The sequence below is a fragment of the Epinephelus moara genome, chromosome 11 (assembly GCF_006386435.1).
Source record: "Epinephelus moara isolate mb chromosome 11, YSFRI_EMoa_1.0, whole genome shotgun sequence".
Classification (NCBI taxonomy): domain Eukaryota; kingdom Metazoa; phylum Chordata; class Actinopteri; order Perciformes; family Serranidae; genus Epinephelus; species Epinephelus moara.
In genome coordinates, this window is record NC_065516.1 from 5,160,612 (window position 1) to 5,178,448 (window position 17,837).

Consider the following 17,837-nt stretch of genomic DNA (forward strand, 5'->3'; position numbering starts at 1 on the left):
TCCTTGTTTTGTTTGCAAGCCTTAGTGCAATTGTTTGATCCTCCAAGAGAGCGCTTTTTGTTAGTAGTTTTATCCTCATTAAAATTTTTTTGTTTGTACTTTTTCTCCTCCATTGTGAGTGCTTTTGTTTTGTGTTTTTCCAAGTAACGATTTTTGTTAAACTTCACTACAGTCTCCAGAGTGTGCATCTGAGACCCAGTCATTGGTGTCATGTTCTTAACACAGACAGCCTGAAAATGTGCTCTAAAGTGTGCGTAGATTCTCTTACCTAAGGAGAAACCCAAAACAAGAAAACACTGGTGAATATGAAAACTGTGTAAGTGGGTTTTTAAAAGAAATTCCCTCTTATGAACGGTTGGTAAATGAGGCCCAATCAGAGTAAATGTTGCTGTTGTATCAAAAACATAAAGACCACAGTGGGGAGTTTTTGCAGCAGCAAACGTCACAGCTCTGTTCTACCTAAACTAAACATTAACAGAAAACACAGCTCTGAATGATTACAAAGACTGTTTTTATTGAACAGACAGAGTGAAGAGAAGAAGATGAGAGTTTAATCCTCTGAAAAATATTACAAAGTGTTGAAGGCACTTTATCTATCAACAGAGCTCAAACACAAACTGAATCCTTCATGCGATCAAAAACATTACAGACATTAGATTATGATGTGAGTCCACAGTCACTGAAAAAGAATGAAGGCAGGTTTGTTCCCCACAGCTGCTCCATGATGATTCCAACCCCCATCAAATCTAACATGGCCTCCAATGTTCGTACACAGCTAAATAACTCAAATAAAACTCACAATGGAGATGTGTGGTGATCTGTGGGTGGCAGATATGAAGTCTGGATTAAGAGAAGATTTGTGACATTGGAACAGGATCCAAATCTGATCTAACTGAACTGAGAGATAAAAGGCTGAGGGACTGAATCTGAGGTCATTTCCTGCACATCAACATCTTGAAATGTGAGAGAAGAAGTGGTCAGTCAGTTTCACATGTAGAAAGTCCACAACAAATTAAAGTAATGAATTTACTTTAGTTTGAGAGTAAAAGATTTTCATCATTTATGACTGAATGTGTTTGTGTGGTATAGTTATCTTGGACTGAACCTGCTTCTACCATTTAAACTTTTATTTAAAAGGAATTATAATTATCACTGACACACCTCCTCTCTCACAGTTTGGACTTGGCCTGGAAGAAACTCATGACCGCATTGAAACACTCGTCTGACGTCCATCGCTCTACCAGACGCTCCACCTCAGCATCGTTCACCGCATGGAGATGCTCCTTCTCCAGCGACCGGATGAGCTGTTTAGAGAATACCAGAGACTGAGAGACAGAGAGTCAGAGACAGAGAGAGAGAGAGAGGGGGATTGATTAAATTCACTCATTTAAATGATTTCACATCCATTGATTAACTTCAAAAGATGAAGTAAAATCATTGCCTTGTGGTTGTACACCTCCACCAACCAGTCAAGTTACAGTTAATATCCATGTCTGTCCAGACTCATATGGCGTGACACTGCTGTTTTTCAACTTTATCTTCATCTATCTGAATTAAGGATTTAGTGTGACAAAAGACTTTTTTTGATCCTCCATGTTTTTGCAGGAGCTGCTTCAAAATCTGTTTGTTCTTGTGCAAACCAGTGACGTCAGTGGTTGCTGGAAGAGCTGCAGGCTGCACTGATCAGCCACAACATTCAAACCACTGACAGGTGAAGTGAGTAACATCGATCATCTTGTTACAGTGGGAGCCACTCAAAAGTTCCCGTTTCCATGACTGAACCTCGGCAGGTCCGTGGCAGATCCGTGACTGCTCTGTGCAAGCCTGCCGCCTGCTCCGTGGAGTTAATTTAATCCCCCGTGATGACGTAGGAAATGCAGCCCTGACTTGTAACGCCCGTTGAGACCTGTGTGAAAACCAGTTGCAATGCTTCATTTGTCCACGGGGAGGAGCAGTGATTATCACCAAAATACTGTAATATCTGCAGATTTGGGAAAGACGGCTTATCAGCTGGTCCATGGCTCCACGGAGCCACTATTTAGCCTAGTAGCATTTTATGACTAGGTTGAATTACAACTACTGTATGCAACCCATATTTTTTAAAATAATATTACCATGTGAAAAGCCAAGAGGACGCTCTCTTTTATCTTTCAAAACCTACTTGTCCCTGTGTTTCCCGTTAATTAGGCTACCCCAGTGTAATTAAACTCCATCTCATTTACCGTGCTTTGTGTGACTTTTTTGCCGTGTTATCATGATTCAAACTGAGGTATTTGGAGAAGATCCAAGAAATAAATAACATCGATCCGTACGAGCTACCTGCAGCTGGAGCAAGGCAATTTGTCTTTGTAGAAAGAGTGTCCCTGGAACTCTGGATAATCCACAGACCTCACTGAAGATTTTTTGTCATAGGGACTTCAGCTGAAAGCACTTCCAAGGAAAACTAATAACACTGGGTCACTGTTTCTGAAAAGATGTGTTGCTTTTGAATCTGTTAAATGCTTCCAATGTTGTGAGCATCGCAAATGAAATGCCTTCCACCGTATTGGAGGGTGGAGGCATCAATATCAGATATCTCAAAATAAATCCAAAATGATCCGCATGGCAAGACAGCCGTGCATCAGCCAGGGCGCGCATCTCTACTGTGTAGCCTCCTGCTCAGATGCAGGCAGCATATATTTCCCTCTCAATCAATCAATCAATCAATTAATCAATCAATTTTATTTATAAAGCCCAATATCACAAATCACAATTTGCCTCACAGGGCTTTACAGCATACGACATCCCTCTGTCCTTTGGACCCTCACAGCGGATAAGGAAAAACTCCCTTTAACAGGGAAAAAAATGGTAGAAACCTCAGGAAGAGCAACTGAGGAGGGATCCCTCTTCCAGGACGGACAGACGTGCAATAGATGTCATACAGAACAGATCAGCATAATAAATTAACAGTAATCCGTATGACACGATGAGACACAGACTCTCTGCACAGAGATGCATTTATTTATAGTAACCACGTTTTATACGTTTTTATGAGCAGCATATAGGCTACATGTCCTCTACAAATCCCGACCAAGTTTGGATGAACGAGTCACACGCAATCTGACAGGAAACGAAGGCTGCTCATCGGTCCCGTGCGCCGCTGTATACAAGACGCACGGATTACATGAGAGGAGCGAAAGGATCCACGGTATAATTAACCACAAAACACGTAAATAACTGACAGCAGACCGGGGGAGAAAAAAGACACTTCTTTGCTCTGTGCTTTCAGAAAATAACCATCATGCGGTCCGTTCGTCCCTGCAGACAGGGGCAAGGATCAATGCGCAGCCTCCGTTTCCTTTCTGATTGCGTCCGTCTCGTTCATTCAAACCGTTGTCATTTTGTAAAAGCTTACAGCTACGGACGAAACAGAACAGCACCACTGGAGATCATTGAGGCAGTGTAGCGTAGTTCATGCAAGATACCACGATGACAGATGAAGAAGAAGGAGATGATGAAGAAATTCAAATAATGGCAGAACGGAATGAGTTTGTAACATACAATAATAGTGAGAAGAATTCTCCGTCCACATATCAAGATGTATATAATGGCCACACAGACCACCGCTATCCACAACGCGGACTCCATTTAAAGGTACATCATCACAACCTCCCCCACCACCACCTCGTTTGTTGTTGTGTGAAACTTTTGACTGGCGTCTACAAGGTTTGAAATGGACGTGACTATTTTCGATGTAAAGGGAGTATAAATGAGCCTCTACAAACCAAGTACCCCCCAATGGCAATGGCACGCCCTGATGGCAGTGTCCCCCCCAGCAGGACTGTGCACTGTAAGAACTGTTCAGGAATGACCCAAGGAAGTGATAAAGAGCTGAAGGCGTTGACGTAGCCTCCAGATTCCCCAGGCCCAATCTGATCAAGCATCTGTGGGACGTGCTGGTGACACACCTCACAACTCACAGGACTCAAAAGATCCACCAGTGCCAAACACCAGAGGAAAGCTCGGAGGTCCTGTGTCCATGCCTCAAGAGGTAAGAGCCAAGTCTGATCCAAGGAGGCCGCACTGTGGATTGTGGGTACCTCTGGGGTACCAGTACGTCCCACAGATGCGTGATCAGATTGGGTCTGGGGAATTTGGAAGACAGGTTGATGCCTTGAGCTCTTTGTCATGTTCCTCAGGTCATTCCTGAACACAGGGTTCCCACGCAAGTATGGAAAGTATGGAAATAAATTTGATCAATTTCCAGGTATTAAAAAGTATGGAAAATGAAAAATAAAGTATGGAAAAATATTTATGTTTCCAGACTATTAGCTACCACTGTTCTAAAATACTGTTTTCTAAAACAGAAAATTAGGTATTTCCAAAAATAATTTAACTGACAGATGCCCTTAACGATTCATAATAAATCCTATTTTTGTCACGCTACATGATGGAACTGCATTGAGGAAGGGGAGAATAAAAATAAAACAGCTGTCGCAGGTAAAGCAACTCTAGTCGCAGGATGTGTGTCACTGCTCGCCTGCCTTTCTCTCTCCCGCGGTCCGTCACCCCACTGTCTCCGCTCTGATACTCGCTCTCCCCCGGTCGGCCTGTACTACGATGCATGTTTAACATAGCCAGGCTTTCTTTAGGTGAGCTGGCTTCATAGAGCCTAACAGCGCCCATCCAGGATAACCAGTACTACAAAGCTGGTTATCAACTCGCTCTGTCATCTCTGTGTTTTCCAGCAATGAGCACGTTCATGTGAAAGAGGCGGAGTTGACAAAGCAGCAAAAAGCACACACATCCATGAACAAAATTGTGCAGGTGCTGAGCTCAAAAATGTGGAAAGCTGAGCAGGTAAAGAAAAGGCTCGCACACTGCAGGGCTCCTCTTCAGAAAGAGGCGGAGTTGTTAATTAGGAGCGACATCATCATCATGAACTCATACTCATATGAGATGAAACGGTAGCCTATCTGTAAAAAACTTCTGTTTCATTAACAGCAAAACAGTTATTTTCAACGAAGTAACAACAGCCTGTAATCGTAGGCTACAACAGAATAAAATAAGACAGATAAAACAGATAAAAAATCCTTGTCAATAATTTTGCGAACATCAGCTTGTCTGATTTAACAGATGTAGAGACTAGAAATTATAATAATAATAATAATAATAATAATGATAATAATAATTTACAAATATTAAAAGTAGGCTAAGGCACATTTAAGAATTATTATGACTTAAGTACAGAGTATTTTTCGCTATTTAGTTTGATGACAGGATGAAATCATTCTTAATATCACACACTGTAATAGAACTTTAAAATAATTCCAGACTGTTTCTGCTTCCAAATCAAAGAGTGTAAAAGTAGTTAATGACTGATGAGGTCTATCTGATCGAAATGTTACATTTATAATCACGGGAGCTAATTAACAATGTGGGTTATTTCTTTAGTTTTTATTTCCAGTTATCAGGTGTCTCAAGTTGTTCTGAGCTGCAGAGTATAAAATCATCCACACTGTCAGCTGTCACTCTGAGGATAAAATAAAGTTTACACCATTAAAATGCAGCTAAAATCATCATTAGGATATGTGTTTAGCGTGGTTATAAACCATCTCTCTGTTTGTTAGAAACTGTTTTAAAACCAGAGTGGAAATAGAAAACTTGGAAACTGTTTTAAAACCAGAGTGGAAATAGAAAACTTGGAACAATAAAATATTAATACTGACCTATTGACATATAGCCTATATTACTTTTTTTTTTTTTTTTTTTTTTTTTTTTTTNNNNTGCCCCCGGACCACCCTAGAAGTTCAGAGGCTCTCTCTTTTTTCACCATACCTGTGTTTGTATCACTGCATTATGGTACTTGGCTACAATCGGCTATTAAGAATAATTAAATATGATGTGAAATATGATACACTGATATATTTACTCAGATGTCGCATATTCTCTGAAAACAAACAACAACCGAGAAGTCTGGAAATTTGGGTATGGAAAAGTATGGAATTTTGAAATTCCAAATGTGTAGGAACCCTGTGAACAGTTTTTACTGTTTGGCTCTAAGTGGGATTTTTTTTTAGCGTATTGCAGTTTGGATTTGTAGCTTCCATCTTTCTTCAGAGGAAATCTGATCAGATTTTGACTGCCTGATTAGATCAAATCTAAAAAAGAACAAAAGATTCTGAAAATAGAATAGATCATGTAGTCCAGTTTTGGTTTTGATCTGGAGCAAACCATTAGTATGTATTACTGAAAACTTTTTAGTAGGATCAGGATGATCCTGATCCCAGCAGAAGGCTGGTTCAGGACGGACTTAAGGGGCACAATGAAATAAATCTATTAAACTGATCAAATTCATAAACATTTATATATATTTTGCACTTAAGCTGTTAACCAGTTACAGCGAGGATGTCGATAAAGAAGATATTTGGCTAGCTATCAATCCTTTCAGTACAGTAAAGTAAAAGATAAAATAAAGGATTTTGTCCCAAAAATTAACCCCCCAAACAGCTGTCAATATTGAATAAAAAATACTTAATTTCAACTTTTATTCATCACTTTATATTGATTACAATGAGATATTCGACAGTAGTTTTTAACAGTTACATCCCTAATGCTGTTTTGTGTCTCTTCAAATAAAAACACTTGAAGGGATCACACTGTTGGTCTTTACAGAGCTAGCATTCTACATAGTGACATGTAGTCCCACTTAGAGAACTGGTTATCTGGATTTGGTAATCTTGAAAAGTTTGTATTTGGATCACGGTAATAGCAAAATGAATCCATAGTTCAAGTTCAAACAACTTTATTTATCCCCATAGGGCAATTCAGTTTGCAGCCTCAAGTCACATAGTAACAACAACAACAAAGGACCACAAAATAAAAACAAGAAATACAACATCCACTCTGTCAGTAACAACAGGTTGGCATGGGCAACCGGAGCAAGCAGCAATAACAATACTAAAATTAAAGCTGCAAGCAGCGTTGGGTGGGACCTCGGACTCCCGCTGTTTTGGCCTCCAGCTCACGTAGACAGTTAAAGACAAAAGTTTTAGACGATTTTAGACCCCTCTCCACTCTAGCTCACAGCTGACAATTTCTCCACATTTGCTCATGTTACTTTCAGAGGCACTAGCTCACTTCCTGTTGGATTTAGGTCAGGGTTGTCAGCGCGTGATTTGTAGGTCTTGATGAGACGAACAAGCTAGTTTTGGTTTGATCTTTCTACGACATTCCTACAGGAGTGGCCATTTTAGTGTGTCTAGGTGGCGTGAAGATCGTCAGGGGATTTTGTGGCACCTCACCTGTAAGAGGGCATAAAATCCAAACCATCTGAGTAATGACAAAGTTATACAGAAGATCTGTTCAGCGGGAGTTGGTTTGTAATGTGTGCGTGTTTGAAGCCGATACGATAAACGGTGTAGAAGATATGTTTTTTGAAAAAAGAGCATGTTTGATGCGAAATCTTACTTAGAAAAGGCAAATAGCTCACTTCCTGTTGGGTTTAGTTCAGGGGTGTCAGCGCGTGATTTGTAGGTCTTCGGCCGAGGTCCCTAATAAATAATGAATAAATATACACATCAAGGCTCTCAGGTTTACAATGCCTGGCCTGTGTTAATTTAGTTGTCAGCAGCATTTAGAAGCCTGATGGCCGAAGGAATAAATGAATTTGCATATCCGTTTGTCTTCCTTGGGGGGGCAAGGTAATGCCATCCTGAGGGCATCAATCAGAATTCCTGACTGAGGATGTGGTCAGGATGATTAATGACCTGTCTGGCTTTCTGAATCACCCGTTTTTTCCAGGTGGAGCTTAAGTCTGTAAGCTGGACTCCAATGATCTTAGAGCAGATTTTGATAATGCTGCTGAGACAGTTCTTCTCCTTCACAGATAGACCATAAAACCAGAAAGTAAAAGAAAACGTCAACAGACTTTCATTAAAATAATGATGAAAGTTACATAAAATGCTCTTAGAAACATTAAAAGAATTCAGATTCCTCAGTAAATGGATACGTTGTTGGCCCCGTTTAACAATAGATGTTTTTTTATCAAACTTGAGTCCGGAGTCAAACAATATTCGTAAGTACTTCTATGTCTCCACAATTTCTACATTTTCTCCATGAATAATGCTAGCAACAGGATTAGGACGGTTCCTCCTAAAATCAATGATTAACTCCTTGGTTTTTGTCACATTCAAGTCCAGGTAGTTATCATTACACCATTCCACAAATGAAGGTAATGCACAACCATGATCTGATTGGGCCCCCTGGAGGAGTGACAGTAGGGCCGTGTCATCAGAAAATTTAACAAGATGGCTGTCCACTTGGGAAGACCTGCAGCTGTCAGTATACATAATAAATAACAAGGGAGAAAGGACACAGCCCTGTGGAGAGCCTGTGTTTGAAGTGATGGAGGTGGACATATGACCATTCACAAATACTCGCTGAATTCTGTCTGTTAAAAAATTTAAGAGCAACAATAAGATCTGATCAGGTAGAAAAAAGTAAGAAGCAAGACATTTGATTAAAATGTGAGGCTGCATCTTATTAAAAGCTGAGGAAAAATTAGCAAATAAAAGCCTTGCATGTGCACCCAGTTTTTCAAGGTGCTTATATAACCTGTCTAGGATAAACATTTTAGCATCATCCACATCCCAGACTGATAGGCAAATTGGAGTGGATCGAGTTTGCCATTTAAAAGGGAAACAATTTCATCCTTCAATATTTTCTCAAGTACCTTCATCACAAGAGACATTAAAGCGACTGGCCTGAATTCATTGAGTTCTCTTGGATTACTAGCTTTAGGAACAGAAATTATGGTGGATGTCTTCCACATGGTGGGTATCTGGCCACTCTCAACACACATCTGGAACAATAGTGTGAACACTTAACTGAGCTGGTCGGCACAGTGTCGCAAAGTGCGACCACAGATGGAGTCAGGACCAGCAGCCTTACGTATATTCATCCTCTTAAGGAGATCTGTGACATTTTCCTGTGATATCTCAATATCATTCTGTGGAGACAGAGATTCCCGCAACATGGAAATATCATTAAATCAGACCTTACAAACTGAGAGAAATATGAATTAAAACAGTTTGCCAAGTTGTCATCATCCTCACCATTTACTTGGATGAGCTGCTTGGTCTCACAAGATGACTGATTAATTGATGCCATAGATTTTATTCCTCTCCAGGCAGCTCGAAGATCTCCACTACAATACTGACTTTCAATTTTATTCCTGTACTTTGTTTTAGCCTTCCTTATTTCATCCTTAACTTCTCTGGAGACTGCTTTTTTTCTCCAGGTGGTCACCTGAATAGAAAGTTCTTTTCTTCTTGTTTATCACACTTTTAAGTTCTTTAGTCACCCAGGGCTTATTAAGTGTTCACAAGTGATCACTTTTTTAGTGGGAATTATCGAGGACAAATACAAGTGCTGAACATCAACTGTCGTTTTTAGTTTGGAGAAGAAACGCTTTGGTGGACACACAGCCTTATTGAAGGAACACCAGCGAATGTTTGACCAATGAGAATTTGGTTGGACAAGAGCACATCAACCAGACAGTTGGTTGGTGGACTGTAGAAACTAAATTGCCCTTCGGGGATAAATAAAATTTCTGAACTGAAGTGAACAGAAGTTTACAGCCCTAGTGTGTGTGTGCTTACATTGCGAGGCAGCTTGACGTATTCCTTCAGTCTGGTCCAAACCTCAGACTGGAAGCTGCTGTCGGGGAAAACCTCAGTGACCAGACCAAGTTCACAGGCCTGAACCGCCGTCAGCTTCTTATTGAACAGCAGCATCTCAGTGGCCTGAAGGAGAAGGAGGGTTACTAGTTTATTACCAGTATGTTGATCTGGTTCCTTCTTGTCTTTCACATCAACAACTGTGCAGGTTGACAGACAGGAAGTTCATCAGCACATGAAGCAACATTTTGCTCTCTCTGAAATCAGAAAACTAGCCTCAAATATTCAGTTTACAAGCACAGAAAATATTCCCTCTGTGTGTATGTGTGTGTGTGTGTGTGTGTCCGTATGTGTGTACCTTGGTGTTGCCCATTATTTTAGGGAAGGTGTATGAGGAGCAGCCTTCAGCGCTCTGACCCACCTGACTGAACGGAGTGTGGAAGGTGGCCTGATAGAGAGAGTCGCTGATTAACGTCATGAAGAGAAACAGCAGTCAATGCATAAAACTTAACTTACACACAAAGACAGAAATATGCAGACCATATTTATTTATACCGATGCATGAACGCATATTTGTGTTTTATAAATCTCAGTTAGAGATGTAATGGTATGAAAATTTAATATCATGGTTATTGGACCAAAATTATCACAGTTATCATTATTATTGCGGTCTTGTTGAAATGTGCTCCAAATGTTCATAAAGTACGTATACACACACTGAAATCATTTAACCAAGTTTTATTTCGAAAAACAAATAAAATAAAGAGCACAATGTACTTTCTAACAGAAAGTTTAGCATGTTTGATTTTCTTTTTGTCGTTCATGATTACTCCCATCACAGCCGTCACTTTGACCAATAGAAACACAGAACGATCTGCTGCCGTAGACAACTGTATGACAACAACATCCCAGCCTTTTTAATATTTCCTCTAGGGATGTTACCACACAGAGTAAAAGGGGGAAATGATGGTGTGAAACAGCAGAGGCACTTTGTCAACCCGCTGAGTACCTACTGCCATTAGCATCAAGCTAGCAAACAATGTTATTTCTTCATAATGGAGACGGACATAAAGTAAGAACATTAAAAAATAGTGACGGGGCTTTTACTCTCCACAACTGCAGAGGCTCCCAGCTTCAGACTGCATTATAAACAGTCGGTTATTTATTAATCCCTCTGTGTTTTTATATTTTTACTTTTTATCTGCTCCTGTTGGCTTCATAAAGATAATGCATCACGCCGTCATTTCAAACTCAACACTTCCTGAATTTGTTTCAAATTAAAAGCCCCTTATAACATCGGCTGAGAGAATCCCTCCATTTTCTAAATAGGCTTTTATTGTGAAACATTTGTAGGGACTTGTTGTGGAGGATTCGGTGACTTGTATGTTTGCGTACGGTACTTCAAATGTAGCTCCTGACATCTGCTGGCACTTTTTACGTTACCACAACAACATTTCAGCTGGACATGAACACAGACACAGTGACTGAAATGATAGTAAAAGTAATAAAAATAGGACAAGAATAACCCGATGACATCACAGACGTCATGAAAGACGACCGGGGATAATTGGTGTGGACCATCGTTTAGTGTGTCAGGCAATGAGCAGTATCACCATGAGTTTTTCAAAATGCGGTAATAAAACATGATTTCAATGATAATTAAAATTTGAAAGAGTAACACTAACCATCGGGAATTTTACGCAGTTTATCATTTTACCGGTAATCGTTACATCCCTAATCACAGTCATTTTAGAGCTCAGCACATGAGCCTCAGTTACACTCCCACGGGTAGCTCTGAGTGGATGAAGAAACAACCTTAAACATCTGCAACTAATGGGGCGTCTGTAGTGTAGTGGATAGTGCCGGCGCCCCATGTACAGAGGTGATGCCTCGCTGCAGTGGTCGCTTGCAACCATTTGCTTCATGTCATCCCCTCACTCTCTCTCACTCCCCCATTTCAATCTCTCCTGTCAATTCTCTCCTGTCAATTAAAGGTAAAAAGCCCCCCCAAAAAATCTTAAAAACAAAAACAAAAAAACATCAGCAACTTAAAGGCACGGACTACGGACTTAACGATCAGTTCCCCCAAGAGATACTGGACAGACGCAAAATACTACTCCCACTTCAAAAACAGCACATTCAGCAAGAAAAAAAAGCAGTCATATCAGTCGACTAACTTCACTGATGGCAAGCTATACCGCAACAAAAACTTCAACGGATCATAATCACCATAATCATCATAATCAGTTCGAGCACAGGGAGGTTCATAAGTGTACGTGCTACCAGAACACCCTAGGCCAAAGATCAATTATCGACCTTGTGTTCGTATCATCATCTCTGCGGCCGTGTGTCTTGGACACTCGGGTGAAGAGAGGAGCAGAGCTGTCAACTGATCACCACCTGGTGGTGAGTTGGATCAGATGGCAGGGGAGGCTGCCGGACAGACCTGGTAAACCCAAACGTGTAGTGAGGGTGAACTGGGAACGTCTGGCTGAGGCCACTGTCCATGGGGTCTTCAACACCCACCTCCGGGAGAATTTCTCGTGCATCCCAGGGGAGGTTGGAGACATGGAGTCTGAGTGGTCCATGTTCAAAGCCTCCAGTGGGGAGGCGACTGCTAGGAGCTGTGGTCAGAAGGTTGTCGGTGCCTGTCGTAGTGGCAACCGAAGAACCTGCTTGTGGACACCAGCAGTGAGGGAGGCCGTCAGGCTGAAGAAGGAGGCCTTTCGGGTCTGGCTGGCCCAGTGGTCTCCTGAAGCTGCAGACAGGTACCGGTTGTCCAGAAGGGCTGCAGCTGTGGCGGTCGCTGAAGCAAAAACCCGAGTGTGGGAGGAGTTCGGGGAGGCTATGGAGAAGGACTTTCAGTTGGCCTCAAGGAAGTTCTGGCAGACCGTTTGCTGACTCAGGAAAGAAAAGCAGGGCTTGTCTCAGACTGTGCAGAGAGGGAGAACTGCTGACCCGAACTGGGGACATCGTCGGGAGGTGGAAGGTGCACTTTGAGGACCGCCTGAACCCTGCCATCACGTCCACCGTGAACAAGGCAGAGCCTGAAGACTCGGGGAAACTCTCGCCCATATCCCTGGCAGAGGTTGCTGAGGCAGTTAAAAAGCTCACCAGTGGCAAGGTGCCAGGTGTGGATGAGATTCGCCCTGAGATGCTGAAGGCTCTGGACACTGTTGGGCTGTCTTGGCTGACACGCCTTTTCAGTGTCGCGTTCAGGTCGAGTACGGTGCCTGCAGAGTGGCAGACTGGGGTGGTGGTCCCCACCTTCAAAAAAGGGGACCGGAGGGTGTGCTCCAACTACCCGGGTATCACACTGCTCAGCCTCCTGGTTAAAGTTTACTCCAGGGTGCTGGAAAGGAGACTCCGGCTGATTGCCAAACCTTGGATTCAGAAGGAGCAATGATTCTGTCCTGGCCGTGGAACAGTGGACCAGCTCTTTACGCTTGCGAGGCTGCTGGAGGGGTCATGGGGGTTTGCCCATCCAGTCTATATGTGCTTTGTGGACTTGGAGAAGGCTTACAACCGCGCCCCTCGGGGGGTCTTGTAGGGGGTACTGCAGGAGTGCGGGGTGCCAGGCTTGCTGCTACGAGCCATCCGGTCCCTGTATGACCAAAGTGAGAGCTTTGTCCGGAGGCCCTGGGTAGGAGGCCCTGGGGTAGACCCAGAACACGCTGGAGGGATTACATATCTCGTCTGGCCTGGGAACGCCTTGGGGTCCCTCAGGATGAGCTGGAAAGTATTGCTGGGGAGAGGGATGTCTGGGGTGCTTTGCTCGGCCTGCTGCCCCCACAATCCACCCCCTGATAAGCAGATGAAAATGGATGGATGGATAACACCATTGCAGATCCTGAAGGACAATTTATCATTATCAGTATCACAATACACAATAGCCCATGACTATTGCATCCATCTACGGCCCAAAGAATGATGACTCATCATTCTTTCGCACTTTCTTTACTGCTCTCTCCAACCTATCAGATTCACTAATAATAATCGGAGGAGACTTCAATGCAGTCATGAACCCATCACTAGACAGATCTAACAATTCAAACACCACACGGAACTGCCACACCACAGAAACAATCAAACAGTTCATGAGCAGTTTTGGTCTTGCCGATGGCTGGCAGCTAAAACACCCATCTGCACGAGAATTTTCTTTCTTTTCACCAGTTCATAACTCCTACTCCCGCATTGACTTCTTTTTAACCAGCAACTCAATAATATCCCAAATCTCAAAATACTCATACACCCCATCACCATCAGTGACCATGCTCCTGTCTCCATCACCTGGAATATCGCACATTCTCACAAACCATTCAACAGATGGAGATTTAATGCATCTTTACTTGAGGACCCTGGCTTTGACAATTTTATCAAAAGAGAGTGGGCATCCTTCCTAGAAATAAATGATTCAACAGAAAAGCGAACAAAGAAAAAACAACAATTACAACGATTATGAACTCAGCAGGGAAGCTCGTACATACACCTAAACGAGACTTTTCAAGATTTTTACACCGATTTATACTCATCAACACAGAAACCAAACCAAAAAGACAGACACCTTTCTACAAAAGATTCTGCCTCAGCTCACAGAAGACCAAGCTAATACTCTGGATCAACCATTTACAATTACAGAACTTCACAACGCACCCAAACTCATGCCCAACAACAAATCACCAGGAACCTGATGGCTTCCCTGCTGAGTTCTATAAACACTTTTGGAATGTTTTAGCCCCCATTTTTAACAGATTAACAGCCGAAATTAAACAAAAATCTAAACTTCCCACGGACATGAACACTGCTACAATCACTCTCTTACAAAAACCTGGCAAAGACCCCACCTCCCCCTCAAACTATCACCCCCTGTCTCTCCTCAACACAGATATAAAAATCATCAGCAAAGCCCTTGCACTAAGAATTGAAACAGTCACTCCATCCATCATCCACTCAGACCAAACTGGCTTTATGAAAGGAAGACACACACATCACACATAAACCCACCAACAGTCACAGCATCATTGGACGCAGAAAAGGCATTTGATAAGGTAAATTGGGAATTTTTATTTTTTACACTAAAACAATTTGGTTTCGGTGAATCATTTATCCACTGGGTAAGGATATTGTACACACCACCAATGGCCACTATCACCACTAACGGAATAATATCACAACGTTTCACTTTGCACAGGGGCACTAGGCAAGGATAACCACTCTCTCCATCTTTGTTCGCAATATTTATCGAACCACTTGCAGCAGCCATCCATCAAAACATTAACATCACAGGAATACAAACAAAAAATCCACACCATAAGATTAGTCTTTATACTGATGACATCCTGCTTTACCTACAAAACCCTTCCTCATCACTACCAGAAACCATCAGTCTAATAAACACCTTCTCTCAAATTTCCGACTGCACTATCAACTGGTCTAAATCCACCATTTTGCCTCAGCCCAAATAGCTGGGATGTGGCTGCCCAATCACCACTACTCTCACTCCGCACTGGTAATATCACTTATCTAGGAATCAACATCTCCCCCAGGCTGTCAGAGTCAACTTCAACCCACTTCTCACTCAAAACAATAGAGGGCAACCTTCAGTGATGGATGAATCTACCAATATGCCCCACATGCAGAATCGCTACAATAAAAATTACCATTTTACCCATGATTAATTACCTATTCTCAATGATCCCAATCAAGCCCACCCCTTCTGGTTCACATCTCTAGACTCTGCTATCCTGAAATTTTACTGGAAAAACAAAACACCTAGTATTAAACTAGCCACCTTACAAAATTCCAAAACTCAAGGAGGTCCTGAAGCACCCAACTTTCGTCATTACTTCATCGCCCACCAGCTCCAATGCATGCACAAATGGATCAATCATAACCAATTCGACTACTCCTGGATAGACATAGAGCAAACATTTATTAAAGACATCCATATTTCAGACCTACCTTTCATAAGTCGCTCCATAAAACACCATCCGTGTTTCAAAAACCCAACAATAGCTACAATTCTGACAGCCTGGTGGGAATTTCACAAAATAACTAACACCACAATCTCACCTACCAATCACACCCCCATCTGGAATAGTCCTGACTTCATGATGAACAGAAAACCATTTCACTTCTAAGCATGGATCAGTAAAGGTATCACACACCTCAAAAATATCTTCCATAACAACACACGTCTCATTTCCTCATTTGGTTCAGAAGTATGGCATCGGGGACTTTCTAGACTTTCTAGAATTTCTTCAGCTTAAATCCTCTTCAAAGAAAAAATCAACATTACCTCTTCCAACTTAGACCCCCCCACTAACATTAGACTTGATCCACATCTCTACCAGAAAAAAAACTACTGTCCAAAATGTATAAGATAATATCCATACCCGATCACTCAATATCCATCCCCTCAGAAAAATGGGAACATGACCTACAGATCACCCCCGGTGCCGACTTCTGGACTCAGGACTCATTCAATACAAAATTATTTGGAGAGTACACTACACAATGGAAAGAATGTTTAAAATGGGTTCTATTTCATCCCTGCTGACCGCCAGAGGCGGTGCTTTAAGCACTGAATATTCCCCTTCGCGCAGGCGCAGTTCGAGTATGTACACCAACAATGTCACCTGTGACCCCTGGATGACCCGAAAGAGACTATCTTCCGGTGACATCAGAGGATCATTTCCTTTTCATCTTCTCGCACGCAGGTTGCTTTTCGAAGCATTGCAATTGCATTTCAAACTTATATCCCGTCGCTAGTAGTTCCGTGGCCATTTTCGGTCGAAGCAGCGGACATTCGCCCTCCAGGAACTGCGACGGCATTCTTTCCCTCGAGAGGAGTTTAACCATGTTTGATTCAGTGTGGATGTGGTGCGTCTGTTTACCGGTAAGGCCATGTTTCACTTCCCTCTCCGGAGAAGGTATGTAACTCCTAAATTGTTTGCAACCTAATGTTATATTACCTGCTTTGTTAAAGACTTGTCGGTGAAAGTTGCATTCGCGCAAAATCTTCCTGGCACTTGATTTACTCTGATTGAGTTAATGTTCTCTGTTTCTGGAGTTTTTTCTGCAGGAGGGTTGCGTTAGCGCTCCCCAGTTGCCAGCGTGTATAGCCTGTTGTTTATTTAGCAGTAGCATCCGCACTAAAGTTTATTTTTGATTTACAACTGGATTTGAGTTTGTTACAATGAACCTCTGTTGGTGAAGGCTGTGTGCGTGCTGCCTCGCCCCAGCATATGGTCTTATTTTGTTACCCACAGTGCCAGGGCTCTGATTAGTTATCTGTTTCTCTGATTAGCATTGTTTAGTTTTTTGGTTAACACTAGTGTCTGTGCTCTGGTTAACTATATTGTTTTTTGCAAGTAGTGCTTTTGCCTTTTGACAAGCCTTTGCTGGTGAAAGCTAGAGTTAGTGCTCCTTGTTCCCAGCAGATGATGAATATATACATCTATATAGCTATATACATATCTTTATATATATCTATATCTACAGTGGTGTGAAAAAGTGTTTGCCCCCTTCCTGATTTCTTACTTTTTTCCACACTTAAATGTTTCAGATCATCAAACAAATTTAAACATTAGTTAAAGATAACACAAGTAAACACAAAATGCAGTTTTTAAATGAAGGGTTTTGTTAATGAGGAAGAAAAAAATCTAAAGCTACATGGCCCTGTGTGAAAAAGTGTTTGCCCCCCAGCTCNATGTGAAAAAGTGTTTGCCCCCTTCCTGATTTCTTACTTTTTTCCACACTTAAATGTTTCAGATCATCAAACAAATTTAAACATTAGTTAAAGATAACACAAGTAAACACAAAATGCAGTTTTTAAATGAAGGGTTTTATTAATGAGGAAGAAAAAAATCCAAAGCTACATGGCCCTGTGTGAAAAAGTGTTTGCCCCCTAAACCTAATAACTGGTTGGGCCACCCTTAGCAGCAACTACTGCAATCAAGCGTTTGCGATAACTTGCAATGAGTCTTTTACAANGGTTGATCACACCTGAGTTCAATTTCTGTAGCCACACCCAGGCCTGATTACTGCACACCTGTTCCCAATCTAGAAATCACTTAAGTAGGACCTACCTGACAAAGTGAAATAGACCAAAAGATCCTCAAAAGCTACAGACATCATGCCGAGATCCAAAGAAATTCAGGAACAAATGAGAAAAAA

General features: G+C 41.9%; 1 protein-coding gene across 1 annotated transcript in view; it reads right to left on the reverse strand.

The window, feature by feature from the left end:
* Positions 1 to 490: 490 nt before the first annotated feature.
* Positions 491 to 17,837, reverse strand: part of eci2 (enoyl-CoA delta isomerase 2) — a 103,341-nt gene continuing 85,994 nt past the window's right edge. The window contains exons 9-11 of the mRNA XM_050056508.1: positions 10,018 to 10,107; positions 9,642 to 9,785; positions 491 to 1,325 (exon numbers count right to left, since the gene is read on the reverse strand). Of these exons, the coding sequence (XP_049912465.1) occupies positions 1,170 to 1,325; positions 9,642 to 9,785; positions 10,018 to 10,107 (390 nt within the window). The 3' untranslated portion in view covers positions 491 to 1,169. The remainder of the gene's footprint in view (positions 1,326 to 9,641; positions 9,786 to 10,017; positions 10,108 to 17,837) is intronic.